The 15,345-nt window shown below is 39.1% G+C and overlaps 1 protein-coding gene across 2 annotated transcripts in view; it reads left to right on the top strand.

Moving 5' to 3' along the window:
• Nucleotides 1–15,345, top strand: part of unc13c (unc-13 homolog C (C. elegans)) — a 113,104-nt gene that overhangs the window by 11,851 nt on the left and 85,908 nt on the right. The window contains exons 3-6 of one of the 2 annotated variants that reach the window (XM_082529978.1): nucleotides 10,488–10,510; nucleotides 11,048–11,094; nucleotides 12,487–12,565; nucleotides 15,272–15,325. In XM_082529978.1, the coding sequence (XP_082386104.1) occupies nucleotides 10,488–10,510; nucleotides 11,048–11,094; nucleotides 12,487–12,565; nucleotides 15,272–15,325 (203 nt within the window). Of the gene's footprint in view, nucleotides 1–10,487; nucleotides 10,511–11,047; nucleotides 11,095–12,486; nucleotides 12,566–15,253; nucleotides 15,326–15,345 lie in introns of both variants that reach the window. The other variant, XM_082529977.1, reaches the window with a different exon arrangement.

Here is a 15,345-nt window from a genome sequence, read left to right as displayed (position 1 = left end):
ACTGGCTATGACTCTGCAGCTTTAGTTTTACACATTGCCTTTTTATGGCTACCAGGCAAAAAGAATTAAGACTTGAACTGAGTGACTGACTTACTGAGTCACTCCTTATTGCTGAATCTCATAGGTGTGAGGTGAGGCATAGCGAGCTCTAGGCAAGTGTGACAGACTATCCTCACTTTCCACTGGCTTTTTGATTCTTTTTCCATCTTTGATAAATCAGTTAGAGGCCTGGTTCTAGGCAAGGCAAGTTTATTTATATAGCACAATTCAACAACAAGGTGATTCAAAGTGCTTTACAGAGACATTAAAAACAAAAACAAATAAAAAGCATGATTTCAAATTGATAAAAAAAACAAAAACAAAAACAAAAAACAGTAGATAAAATCAGTAGTTAACATTTAAGTTTTGAAATTTAAGCTTAAAAGTGTGGATTTGGTGTTTTATTCAAATGCAGCTGAGAATAGGTGAGTCTTCAACCTGGATTTAAATAAACTGAGTGTTTCAGCTGATCTGAGGCTTTCTGGGAGTTTGTTCCAGATATATGGAGCATAAAAGCTGAATGCAGCTTTTCCGTGTCTGGTTCTGACTCTGGGAACTGATAAAAAACCGGATCCAGATGACCTGAGGGATCTGGAAGGTTCATACTAGGTCAGGAGGTCACTGATGTATTTTGGTCCTAAACCATCCAGAACTTTATAGACCAGCATCAGAACTTTAAAGTCTATCCTCTGACGGACAGGCAGCCAGTGTAATGACCTCAGAGCTGGACTGATGTGGTCCACTTTTTTGGTCTTAGTGAGGACTCGAGCAGCAGAGTTCTGAATGAGCTGTAGTTGTCTGACTGATTTTTTTAGGTAGACCTGTAAAGATGCTGTTACAGTAATCAAGCCTACTAAAGATGAATGCATGGACTAGTTTTTCCAGGTCCTGTTGAGACATCAGATCTTTTATCCTTGAAATATTCTTGAGGTGATAGTAAGCTGACTTTGTTATTGTCTTAATGTGTTTTTCTAAGTTTAGGTCTGCATCCATCACTACACCCAAATTTCTCGCCTGGTTTGTGGTTTTTAGGTGTATAGATTGAAGTTCTCTAGTGACCTGTAATCGTTTTTCTTTGGCACCAAAGACTATTACTTCAGTTTTGTTTTTGTTTAGCTGGAGAAAATTGTGGCACAACAAGTCATTAATTTCCTCAATGCATTTACCAAGAGCCTGTACAGGGCCTCGGTCTCCTGGTGACATTGTGATATTTATTTGTGTGTCATCTGCATAGCTATGATAGTTTATTTTGTTGTTCTTTATAATCTGTGCCAGTGGGAGCATGTAAATGTTAAACAGAATGGGTCCCAAGATGGAACCTTGGGGAACTCCACATGTGATACTTGTCTGCTCAAATGTGAAGTTACCTATTGATACAAAGTGTTTTCTAAGTATGTTTTGAACCAGTTTAGTACAGTTCCTGAAAGACCTGCCCAGTTCTCCAGTCGTTTGAGTAATATGTTGTGGTCAACTGTATCAAATGCTGCACTGAGATCCAGTAAAACTAAGACTGACATTTTTCCACTGTCTGTATTCAGACATATGTCATTAAACACTTTGGTCAGAGCGGTTTCAGTGCTGTGGTTCTGTCTAAACCCTGACTGGAAGGCATCATAGCAGTTATTCTGTTTTAAGAAGTAATTGAGCTGTTGAGAAACTGCTTTTTCAATGATCTTACTTAAAAATGGGAGATGTGAGATCGGCCTGTAGTTGTTCATTTGTGTCTTGTCAAGATTGTCCTTTTTCAGTATAGATTTAATTACAGTAGTTTTAGTGGTTCTGGATACACACCTGACATTAAAGAAAAGTTGACGATCTGTAACAGGTCTGACTCCAAAGTCTTTGAGACCTTTTTGAAAAAACTTGTTGGCAGGACATCTAAACAGCAGGAGGAGTTGTTCAGCTGACCTAAGATGTCCTCCAGGTCTTTGCTGTTAATAGGGTGAAACTGTTTGATGGTGTTTAAACTGTTTTTCGGTGGACACAGTACATATCCTGAATCTGCTGTTGATGTACCAATTGCTTGTCTAATCTTTTGGATTTTTCCTGTGAAGAATTTGGCAAAGTCATTGCAGGCCATGGTCGAATGAAGTTCAGCTGCCACTGACACAGGAGGGTTTGTTAGCCTGTCAACTGTAGAAAATAAGATCCGAGCATTATGACTGTTTTTAGTGATGATGTCAGAGAAGTAGGACCTCCTTGCACTCCTCAGTTGTAAATTGTAATTGTGAAATTTCTCTTTATAGATGTCATAATACAGCGGTCCCCAACCTTTTTTGCGCCACGGACCGGTTTATGCCCGACAATATTTTCACGGACCGGCCTTTAAGGTGTTGCGGATAAATACAACAAAATAAAACTAGTACCAGTACCGAAAAAAAGAAAATGTATTCATAACACACGTGAAAAGACCCAGGAAAACTGAGTAAACGATAAAAACGATAACAAAATAACGCTGAAAACCGATAAAAACCCTGAAAACTATACATTTCACAACTGAGCCTCAACTCTCGCGGCCCGGTACCAAACGACTCATGGACCGGTACCGGTCCGAGGCCCGGGGGTTGGGGACCGCTGTCATAATGAACATCTAGGTTTGTTTTTCTCCATCTGCGCTCAGCTTTCCTACACTCTCTTTTTTCATTTTTCACCAGTGTGGAGTTTCTCCATGGAGACTTTTTCCTTCCAGAGATAACCTTCACCTAATGGGAGCAATAGTGTCCATTACATTTAATATTTTAGCATTGAAGCTATTGACAAGCTCATTGACTGAACCTCTGGATAAGTCAGGTGTTAATGGGAAGACATGGTTAAAGATCTCACTACTCTATTCGGTTATACACCGTTTTGTGATCACTGCTGTTGATATATTTGTGTGGGCTGAAATTTTACTTTCAAAGAAAACACAGTAATGATCAGACAGGCCCACATCAGACACAGTAACCTTTGAAATGCTCAGGCCCTTGGAGATCAGTAGGTCAAGAGTGTGTCCTCTATTATGTGTGGCCTCTGTTACATGCTGAGTCAGCCCAAAGTTGCCCAGAGTGTTACTCAGGTCTTTAGTCCCTTTGTCCTGAGAGTTGTCCACATGGATGTTAAAATCCCCAACAATAATTACACAGTCGAAATCAACACAGATCACAGACAGCAGTTCACTGAGATCATTAAAAAAGTCTGTGCAGTATTTGGGAGGCCTGTAAACATTAAGAAACACAACTCAGCTGTAAAGCCACATATTCAAAAGACTGAAAACTTCCAGGAGATAGCTGCTTACATTGAAATGATTCATTAAATAAGACAGCAACCCCCCCCCCCCTCCTCTCCTGCTCACCCTGGCCTCACTGATAAAACTGTAGTTAGGAGGGGTCGTCTCGATGAGAACAGCTCCACTGTTACTTTGGTCCAACCAAGTTTCAGTTAAAAACATAAAATCAAGGCTGTGCTCAGTGATTAAATCATTAATTAAAAATGTTTTCCCGGCTAAAGATCTAACGTTTAATAAAGCCAACTTAAGTGTTTTAGAGGTATTATTTGTCCCCCTCGTGTTTGGGAGCAGTCTGTGGCACACAAGGTATGTTTACTATATTTAAAGATCTTTTAGGGTGCAGCTCTCTGTGTTTTGACCAGGCCACATGTCTCCTTCTGTCACCTAAAAGTACAGAAATTTTAAAAAGGCCATCATTAGGCTAAACCCCCCCCCCCCCCCCCCCCCAAAACCCCCCAAAACCCCAAACAATAATAAACCTATCAGACAGATAGTAAAATATTCAGTTGAGTGGTCAGATCAATAATCTGGTAAAATGTAGGAATCCATCATCAAAAGGCCTGCAATACTATTGATGATAGTGGTTAAAGTGGTTAATTGCATAATTTTGTCCTTGGTTAAGAAAAACATCTAAAAAGTTAAGATACAATAGATAAAAGAGACTTATTTGGACAGAAGAATCCAAGATGAACTTGTACTAGAATGATGGGAAGAGAGAAGTATGGTAAAGGAGAGAAACAGCTAATATTCTGAAGCATTCCACATCATTTTCAAACATAGTGGTGGTGATGTTATAGCATTGGCATGTATTACTGTCAGTGGAATTAGGTTACTAGTGTTTATTGAAGATGTGACTGCTGACAGAAGCAGCAGGACCAATTGTAAAGAGGACAAGGCTTTGCTCAGATTTAGCCACATACTGCAAGGCCGATTGAAGAAAGCTTCACAGTGCAAATGGATAATGATCCAGTGCATACTGCAAAAGTAACCTAAGAGTTTCTCAAGGCAAAGAAATGGGATATTGCTTTATGGTCAAGTCATTCACCTGATTTTAACCCAACTAGGCATGCATCTAAAGGGAGGAAACTCAGCATTTGGTGCAGTCCATGGGTGCTAGACTTTTGGCAGTCGTCAAGTCTTTAAAACAATCCTTGTGTTTAACATTATGTTCATTTGTCCAATTTTTGTTGAACATCTAGTTATTGCTGCGCCTTGGTGAAACCCTTTCAATGGAAGCGGAAAATTTGCACTTCAATCATATAGTTGTGTAAAAAGTGTTAATAAAATATTATAACACATAATAGAACAAGACAAAAATATAATCGCCTGCTCTTTCCGGTGTCATCTAAAACACTATCAGATGTGTTTGGCACCTGAAATGTTACCTCACAGTTTTTTGAAAAATACACACAAATTGTAATTAAAAAAATTGTATTATTTTGTGGTGCTTATGGAGAAGGACGCATAGATGCATGCACAATCTATATGCCCCCCACATTTCCTCCCACTCACACGCTCCTACTCCCACCCTCATTAGCTTTACGCCTTCATCTCTTGTAGCTGATATGTGCTCATCATTCTCGTGCTCTGGAGCGTGCTGGCTGGTCTGTGTGGGAGCTGTGAAAGGAGTCTCAGCAGTACTGCCACTCCTGCCGGGCCTGTCTTCAACTGGCTACAGCAGCGTCTGTATTCAGATGCTAATTCACATTCCCAAGGGCATTCTGTAACCAGGTCAGCCTTGCTTGGAATATTTATAGAGGTCTACCGCTACTGAAGTTTGCTGCTTGTTCCTGGGGGAGCAAAGGAGGTAGACCCTCTTTATGCTTAGTTCACCATTTCTCAAGAAAGTGTGGATATGAAAAATGCAGATAAAGGGAATGGAGGGCCTCTCCTGCTGTTGTTTAAAGTGTTATCTTCCAATTCAAAATATTGATTGACTTTGTGTTGTTGCTGGGGGAAAAAATGGATCTAAAGTGAAAACTTGTTCTTCACAGGTAATGTACACTCCCAACTTTGAGATGCTGCAGTTTTCAGATTAAACACTTAAAGTGTCAATAGGTAACTCCCCACACACGCATCCACCCCATGCAGCCATTGAAAAGACGCTTTGTTTTAAAATGCTCTCTTGTATCAAGCTTACTGACCTAGTAAAAACAATGCCAAGTGTTTATCTCCTTTGAACCCTTTTTAGTTGCTGTGCACTATCCATACAAGGTTCAGCTTTACTTTTCTTCTTTACTTTCTTTTTCTTTGCATCCTCAGACAATACACCTCATATTTTTCATTTATATTTTTCAGTTTCATAATTATTGCCAACGTTTGCTATTGAGTTTGAATTTACTAAAAGCTACTGGAAAATCAATAATGGTTTCCTTTACATGTTTTATTTGTTTGTTTGTTTTGAATGGCTTTCTTTTCTGGTTAAAAATCATACCCTATATCCTTTCATACTTTTTATACTTGTAGTTTTTACCCTCTACTTGCCCCAGCGTTGTTCTCTATTAGTATAAGTTGCGACAATAGTTGCTGCAATGTCACAAACAAAACTTTGCTTATATATATAGGGGCTGATAACCCATCTTTGCTGATCTTGGTTCACTTCTTCAGAAATTTCTTTTCTATGATATTGTGAATAAGTGAATGAATTCACTGACATTAGCCTGCCACAGCCTCAAAGACAGAGTCATAGTTAGAACAAAAGTTAGAACAAAAAGCATTTGTCACTATAAAAGTTTGTACTGCAGTAGAGCATTAAGACTTGTCATAGTCATTATAAATTAGGAGTTCTTTAGCATACATAAATGATTTTTATTTAAATGTTTATAGTTCATAGGTATATGAAATTGAGAAAAGTAGGAACATAGGATTGGCAGGCTTGTTTATATAAATACGTAGAACTGCTACAACTGGTTGGCAGTGAAGGGAGGAGTAAAATATAGTAAGATATTGTGGTCAGCAGTATTGAATGCTGCACTGAGGTCCAACAGGAATAGTGCAGGGATGAGTCCACTGTCAGAGCCCATAGGAAGGTCATTAGTAATGAGCCCTGTTTCTATACTGTGATTAATTCTGAATCCTGACTGAATTTCTTTAAACAAACCCTTCCTTTGCATATGATGAGTTAGCTGTTTCACAGCTACTCTTTCAAATTATTTTTAAATAAAAAGAAAGTTGGTGATTGGTCTGTAATTAGCTAAGACAGCTGGGTGAAGTAAAGGCTTTTAAAGAAATGTATTAATTACAACCATCTTAAAAGCCTGTGGTACATAGCCTGATAATATTTAACATTTAATTTTGAATCCCTAGTCTAGTAAAAATGAGACCTAGGAGACACATCAATTATTTGGAGGACGTGATTACTGAAGGTAACTGAGGAAGATCAATAGTATTGAAAGTTGTCTGTGAAGGTTCTCAGTCATCCAGGTCATTGTAGTCTAAGGAGCTTGGAAAGAAAAGAGTCTGGACTTCTTTAAGTCACTTGAAGATGTTTCACCTCTCATCCGAGAAGCTTCTTCAGTTCTAAGGGTCAAATGGTGAAGAGTCCCAGATGTAAACCCTGTGGGACAAAGGACCCCCTGATGATCCTCTACCTAATCACATGAGCCAAGATGTGAAAACGGGTGTGGCTCACAATCAGCCAGGGTTTCAGGTGAGCTCATTGTGAAACCTGGCCCCACCCTACCATGTGATTTCCTGAGGTCAGATGGCCCAGGGTGTGAGTGGACGTTAAGGCGTCTGGGAAGATATCTCAAAACTGGATTGTAGGTGGCAGACAGTTGGTGTCGTAAACCACCGCCTCTGTTCAAAGATGGTCGCTCACTTGCAGTAAATTGTGTTCTGGTCTGTTGCAGGCTATTAAAAACAAAACCTCAGTTCGTACACAAGTAAAATGTGAATCTCTAAAGCATTAGATGTTATTATTGAACCCAAAATCAGGGTTGAAGTCAGCAATAAGATGATTGTAAATGATATAGGCTATATGGATCTATTGAAACCAAAAATGTTCCCTGACATCAATATACAACCGTTTAAGAACACTGATAAGCTGTCGATGAAGGAAATATAGCCAAACATACATACTCTGGGAGTAAAGCATGGTACTGTATATTGGAAATGCAATATGATATGGCCACAGATGTTATCTAAGTAATGTTAATGTCAGACTTATTCAATATACCTTGCTGCAAAACTAGTTAAAGCTTTCAGACTTCAGCTTTTCGGAACACATTAAACGACCATATACATTGGGGATTTGTTCATTTCCAATTTTTTCTGTCTTCCTAACACTCATATGTGAATCTTCAGTGTAAGGAGAAGGGTTATGAGAAACTGTCACGGGATCAGCTCTACATTCCTAGCTTAATTTCCTGTATCGGTCATGAGCTGCTTGAAAATGTCCTTTTGCTCTCATACACTCAGATGATGGTAAACTCATTGTGATGTAAGGTGAAAAAAAAATCAGTAAAAATGCGCAAACACACTAGTTTCTTTATGTTTAAACCTATACTTGGTGTCCACAGTAGAACAAGCGTTCTTGGATGTGTAGAGGCTTTGATCAGTCCTGGTAATACTGAAAGCTAGAGCTGGGCGATAGAACGATAACGATATGTATCGCGATATAACTTTTACTCGATAGAGAAATTAAGCTATCGCGATAGACCTCGCCGCTCTTGTTCTCTTAAAAAAAAAAAAAAAAAAAAAGGTCAGCCGATCCAAATTCAGTAGCGCAGAGCCGAACCAATCACAGCCGCAGCGTCACGTCGCGTGACTTGTTACGTACAGCACAAGTGCCAAGCCGCACGTGTGTTTGTTTGGGAAGCAGCCAGCGGGTAATGGAGCCAGCGTGTAATGGAGGAAATGAGTGTGCCGACTAGAAAAATCAACCGAGCGTGACCGAAGAGAAAACAGATGATGGTTCCAACGCCGGAGAGATTGTCGAACGGAAGAGCCATAGAAGTTCCGTAGTGTGAAGGTATTTCGGCTATTTCAAGTCTGACAAAAAACAGAGTAGCGTGCACTGTAAATTGTGCCGAAAGCAAGTCTGGAAATACAATAAACTGGTGCATGCGTCACACTGTGCGCCACGTTATTGTTTCGGTGAAATGAATTTCTACAATACTGTTACTGTTAATTCTACTCTCTGCAGTGTTTAAATGCTTACATATACACACAGTTACTGTCCCTCCACACATACGACTCGGTTCTGCTTCTGTGCCCCAGCTTTGTTTACTTTTTCCCACCGAGGCTTCTAGACTTCTGATTGGCCAACATTTCTGCACGGTTAGGAATCTAGCGCCACCTGCTGCTTTGGCATGTTCATAGCAGCGTTTTCCTTCATTTCTGGCTTTATGTGTGGACGGGATTATTTTTTAAAATGAAAACGGAAAATCTCCGTTTTCAAAAATACCCGTGTACGTGTGGACGTAGCCTCAGTCTCTGACTGGAAGCGCTAATTCGTCATTCGGCTTTTGTCAGACTAAAGTAACTGTTAAAACTGTTTGAAAAGCTCAGCTATACAACAAGGAGAGATTGAGAATTTCCTTTTAGTTCTCAGTTTATTTGATATTGACAAAAGTTAGTCAGTTTTGTCTGTTCTTCTGTAAAACAAACTAAGATTTATTTTTAGAATTAATATTTTGTTTCTAAGTGGAATTGACAATTTAGTCTGTTTCGTTTGTTCTATTTTGAAACTTAAACGCTTTAGCGGCTGCCTTTTGTGTAGTTTGCAATATTTGCCTTTATTTATCTGAAAAAGTCTCATGTTCCTTAAGTACATCTACCCTGTTGAACTTATTATGGGAAATAAATATTTAAAAACAAGCTGCTGATTATTTCACATTTTACTTGTGAGCAACGGCACATTTAAATCTTACAAATATAGTTATTTGGCTTATATCGTGATAGATATCGTTATCGCCTGAAATGAAAAAAACATATCGTGATATGAAAAAATCTCATATCGCCCAGCTCTACTGAAAGCTATGTGAAGCTTTTCTGCTTCAGAACCCTGATCTATGTACGGTGTGACCATGTGTGTCAGGACCATAATGCTGGATTTATTGCTGCTGTTTGCCCACATCACACACACAGTTAGGCATGTACACACACACACACACACACACACACGCGCGCGCGCTGAGCTTTCCTACCAATCAGTTACGTTTTTGTTCCACAGATTTAAGGCACCTATGAATTGAGGTTTATATCTGCAGCCTATAGCCTATCTTTGTGCTGTGGCTTTATCTAGAGCAGCTACAGACTTGAAGGTGGAGGAGATGGCTCTATCTCGTATAGCTGTGCACAAAGTAGTTTAGTTGGTCGCTGTCCATGGTACCCACTGACTGCTGAGCTCCTCTTTGTGTGTAGAGTAACAATACAAAATCAACCTTTTCAAGAATTGATACAATGTTGCGTAACATTTTTAATGCTTTGAAACGCTTCCATGGCAGTCACTTATCTTAAAACATTAACTATAACTATAAAATAATTGTGATAAAGTCAACCACTTCATTTTCAATAAATGTGTAGGATTAAAATCATAATCAAAATCAAAATCATAGAAACAAAATCAAGTCGTTATCTTATTTTTTACCTTTAATTCTCTCTCTATTAGTGATGCACCAACAAGAAAACCAACAGTAGGTTTATTGTTTTAAACAGGCTGGCAATTTGATCTTTCTCTTGTGAACAGCTGCTTTCTATTTGTTCACATAAGATCATGTTTACGCTGCCATTTATCACCTATGGATCAATAGCACAGTAATTACACCTCTCCGGTCTGACTTATTTAAAGGGCTTGCCCTCTTGCAGTTTGTCTCTAAAATAGCAACACGATATCAACTGCTTACATAATGTCCCATGTCTTCCTAACTCAGGTAATGTTATAGATCACAGCCATTTTTCTTTCAAACTGCGTTTATTTACTCTGTGTCCAAGAAATAATCTTCATCTATTAGCCCTTAGCTAGGAACCCTCTTTTTTATGCTGGTTCTACTGTCTTTTTCTGTTCTTAGCAATTCTCTTTAAAGTGTTAACTCTCTCTTCATTTTGACATAAATTGTTTGGCAAAACAGAATTGTGTAATCTGGCAGTAATAATAGATCAATGTCCTAAATAAGTGTTTACTATTCTAGTGAGTTGATCCTTTCTAAAACTTCATGTTCTTGTCATGTTCTTCTTTCAGACACCAGTGCTTTGGATACTCAGGTTTTAAGCCACTGTTTATCATCAGATAATTGGACACTTGTGATTACTGTGCATGTGCATGTGTGTTTTTGTGAATGTGGAGTTTATAATGTGTGTGTGTGATCAAAGTGATATTTGTAGGTGTGATAGATAATTGCAGCATGTGCCCTTATGTTGGTTTTCCCTTTATTCCTTTTTTTTTTTTAGAAAATTATACATGTTTCAAATTTCACATTTGGTCAGTGAGAAGGGAGCATTACACAATAGGCAAATGTGGCCTAAAGCGCAGAGAGCGGCAAAACTCACAAACTACACTGATGTGGAATTATTTTGTCTTTTGCCTGTGGTGCTTTCCTCTCTTCTCCCTGTGCGGTATTATTCTGCTCCTATCATTTATCTTGTCCTGAATTGCCCTCCTATTGTACCTATTTTCCCACGTTCTTGTTATTATAGTGTTTATTTCTTCTATCTAAATTGTCTCCCATTTTCCTTGTGCGTGTTTGAGTGCTTTCTTCTTTGTAGTTCTTGTTTTACACTATGTGTTTCTTCTCTCTGAAGCCTCGCAGTCTTTTGGATCCCAAAGTGCTCGGCTTGCAGACCGGGGGGTGAGTGGTAGCTCACGTACTGATCTGATTGGTTCACAATTACTCAAATTGGAGCTGCTGTGCTGTTTGTACCCTCATGCTCACTCACCTGTAGCTGAAAGGCTACAGGCATGCTGCTTTGCTGGCATACAGCCCCAATTAAACTACCACGCTTGCTATTTGGTCAAATACCATAGGGGGATAATGCAGCCATTAAAAGGCAAACATGCCACTCAATGAATCCTGAATGAAATCTATAGGAATATTCAACAACACCAAAGACGGTGATACAAGCGCAACTTCCAGTGGAAACAACATTATGTAGTATCAAAGCCTTTTTAAACATGTTTTTTAAATTAGATTTGACTCCTCAGTCCATACATGCATTTTTTTTTCATTGTGACCATGAAAATGAATTTTCATTTAGATAAACCTACAGGCCTGTCAGGATTGCTAGAAGGAGGATGACTTCACACTATTTATATATGTCACGTATTTGATTAACTTCCTGTTAAGTAATGCGAGTGTCCATGCAAGCGTATGAACCCAACTGTTTAGATATATGTGATAAACTGTCAAACGTAGCCTCAGTTTACCCCACTGCATATCATGACAGTGTAGACAATGCAGTGTAACAGCAGGATACACCAAGCATTAAGAGAGGGGAAGCTCAGGTCTCCTGGATGAGGAAAAGGACTGTGCAGTTTGTCATGCTGTGTATCTTCAGGGTCAAATCACTGATGTCGTCGAGAGGGCTGACAGAGAAGCTTGAGGAGCTTTATCTGTATGGAGGCATTGGGGCCTCGATGTTAGGTTGAGGTCATTGTGGAGTCTTTGAGTGACAGTTGAGGTGATGCCACTGAGAGCCTCGTGGGATTGGAGTAAGACATGTGGGGAAGTAGTGAGCACAAGGGAATTGAAAAATAGAGAGAGCCAGATAACTGGAGCTGAAGTGTTTAAACATGACACAAATTGATATTAAAGTTCATGTTTTTTGAGGTGCAGAGAAAATTTGCACAATTTTTTTTCTGCACTGGGCCCTCAAAATTTGAGTTTTATTGAGTACAAGTTGAGTTTCAGACTCAACATGTATTAATTGTATATAATATAAATAATAACAAGTATAATATGTGTCAGTAATAGCCATCACCCCTGGTATGTCTTAGAAAAAAATAGATAACATGGAAGAAGTGGAGGTTATGGGTACAGCAGGGGGTTAGAGGGATTATTTCTATTACTAGTGTTTGTTCACAACAAGCAAAGTGGAAGGGGGTAAGACAGGTTCAGAAGGAGGCATGATCCATGGGGTTTGACAGTTGTGTAAATCAAGGCCCCCCTTTCCCTGTAGTAATGTCTCCCACAGCATGGCATTATTATGATATTAATACACCTTAAATCTGTCTGCTTCTCCAGGGCTGGCAGTATTCTTTATGGTATTGACAGCATGCCAGATTTACGTCGCAAGAGGACAGTGCCTCTTGTCCGAGACCTGGTGAGTCATCTGCCTCAACAAGGTTATGTGTGATTTATGTCAAATCTATCTAAGTGACCCCATGTTTTAACACGGTAGTGGAATCATTCTCAGTGTAAGTATGAGCAGGGGGTCCCCTGTAGTAGACAAAAATACTGTTACAGTGTTTCAAAGTGGCACTGTTTGTTTCTCATCATTGTCCTGTACTATCCTGTATATAACAACCTCCAAGAATTTGTCATTAAAATCTGACTGTGTCAGGTTTGCATTTTAAGTTCTTATAGCTTATGATTGTTGTAATTAAAAATGAGCCGACTATACAGACATTTTATTCGAAATAAATTTAGGTGTCACTTAGACATTCACTGTGGCAAAATTAAGCCAATAAAAAGGTGATGGGTAATAAAAGCAAACACCTAAATCTCTGGCTATTCTGTTAGAGCAGTGCCTTGTGGGTATTTAAAATCTAACCTTAGCCATAACGCTGTCGCTTAATTAATTAGCCTTGAGAGAGTGTTTAAGACATTGCATCACTATGATGCTCCGCCATTTGCTTTTATTGCAACATAATGTGTCATAAGATATCCCGCAGAGCGGCATGTTGCAAACAAGTCCACTTTAGCACTGTGCCACATGGTTAGTCTGTCTGAAAGACAACAGTCTGTTGTGATGCCAGTAGTATTCATGTGTGTCTATAATTGTTTGTCCACTATGTACTGCACACTATGTCTGTCTTGTATGTGTTTTTGTGTCCTCTTCATGTTTTTTAGCCAAAGCCAAACAAATATTAACACAAATCAGATCTTTAAACAAACTGCTTGGTATACTCGTTAAGTCGAATGCCCTTCCTTGATTGGTTTTATTTTGAAATATTACAAAATGAGTTTTGTGTAAATGATAATGCAATTTGATGTCATGCACATAGATGCTGATGAATGTTTATATCACGGTGAACAACATGAGTTGATGCTGTATTTGTCCATATCTCTCATGAAATTAATAACCAACAATGTCTTGGTAAGTATGGGTTGTCGTTTTTTAAATTTTCTTCTGAATTTTGGTGTATATTTGCCATTCCTACAAAGACCCATAACAGCTATGGGTAATATTTTTCAGTGAGTTGTCAGATTTCAGCCTCGCCGATGTTCGCCATTTTTCTTGCTTTTTCTGTTGCTCGGCAGGTGTTGAAAAATTGTATTTAACTTGAAATGTTGACAACTCAGCCCAAAAATATATCCGAGAGACTTCATTGACTTCTGATTTAACTGTGTGAGGCTTTTAAATCATGTAAAAGTGACACTGAGCAAGCCTTTTACACATGGGATGAAGTCAGTAGTCAGCAAACTAATTGGTCCCCTTTCATTGCCTCTCCTTTGTCGATGTCCCCCATTTGCTGTGCGATTGCTTCAGGGCAGCAACAGCGTTTGATTGGAACGGACAGCAAAGTTCCCCCACATTATGGCGGGATGCAAAAAAAAAACAAAAAACCCAACAACAATATCAAAAGTTGAAGATTGATTCACAAAGCACTGAATGCTATATTGTAGCTGAATAGACAACATCTGGTCACAGGGTCCTCTTGTATTGCCCGCAGCAACCTCACCAGTGCTGGTGCATGTTGATAAACTTACATCAACACTCACGGTTCATGTAGAGGTCACGTTCCTTCCTACATTCTCCATGGCTTCCATGGATCTTTACCATAGCTGGGCTGTGCAGACAAGAGGGTCGTGGTAAAGACTGATCCAATATTGTCAGCTGTCCATGTCTGCATTCCTCTGTTATGTAATTTTCCTCAGTATGGGATAAATGTTTATCAGTCTCTGCTCACCCAAACTCAGTGGATATTACTATGACAGCTAATTTAAGTAAATGTGTGTATTAGTGTGAATGTATGTGTGTTACATGTCAGTGTTTGTGAGAGTGCCTTGTGTGGGTGTGTATTGGTTTTTGTTCACATAAGTTTGTGACTGTCTGGGCAGATGTGTGCGTGCGTGTGCCTGAGTGTGAGTCGGTGTTGTGCAGTACAGCTCATACGTGAGTGTGTGTGTGTGTGTGTGTGTATGTGTGTGCCATGTGTTTCTCTGTTTGTGTCAAACTAATGTGCAGAGCAGACAGCAGAAAATATGATCAAAGCTTCATCCAACAGAAAACTGAATATAAATGTCAAGCATGACTGCAGTTTAGTTACTTCTAGTGCATGAATGGATAAAGAATCATGCAACCGCTGTTTAATCTCTCTTGATAAATAGTTGAATCTTTCTAGAGCTCTGTGCCCTAAGCAGCAGTCCTGCATGGCAGTTGAAGCACCTATGCTCTCACTGTGGATTAGAAATTCAATTCCTCTGCTGTTTATGCTTTCAGTGTTCCCCCTCCTACTCTTTGTCTAATTCAGTTTCTCTCATTTTTTCTTTCATTCTTTATTCATGATCTCTTGGATATTACAGGCTTTGGTAAGCTTGCTTTCTTTTCCCCCTGTGCTAAAGTAATATTCTCTGTTTAAAAAAATTCTTTCAAATGTTCAATTAAACTACTAAAGTAAATCTGCGTGTGGTAGTCAATCTGTTCTACATTTAATTAAATATTTCTACTCCTTAACACATAGTTTAAAGCTGTGTCTAAATCCCCCCAAAATACAGCATAAAAGTCCGGATAGGTAAAATGGGTTGGTGAATTCATCTCTTTTTTATTGTCCTCTTCTTCCATCAGACCCTAACTGCTCGAAAGGCAGGCATCTCGTTCGCTCTGGTGAGCAGGTCCACCCTGAATAACGAGGAACTGGTGAGTACATGGAAGTCATT

The sequence above is a fragment of the Aulonocara stuartgranti genome (assembly GCF_965226115.1).
Source record: "Aulonocara stuartgranti genome assembly, chromosome: 1".
In the NCBI taxonomy this organism is placed as follows: Eukaryota; Metazoa; Chordata; class Actinopteri; order Cichliformes; family Cichlidae; genus Aulonocara; species Aulonocara stuartgranti.
The sequence above is the reverse complement of the archived record's forward strand: the minus strand, read 5'-3'. Positions and strand labels throughout refer to the sequence as shown.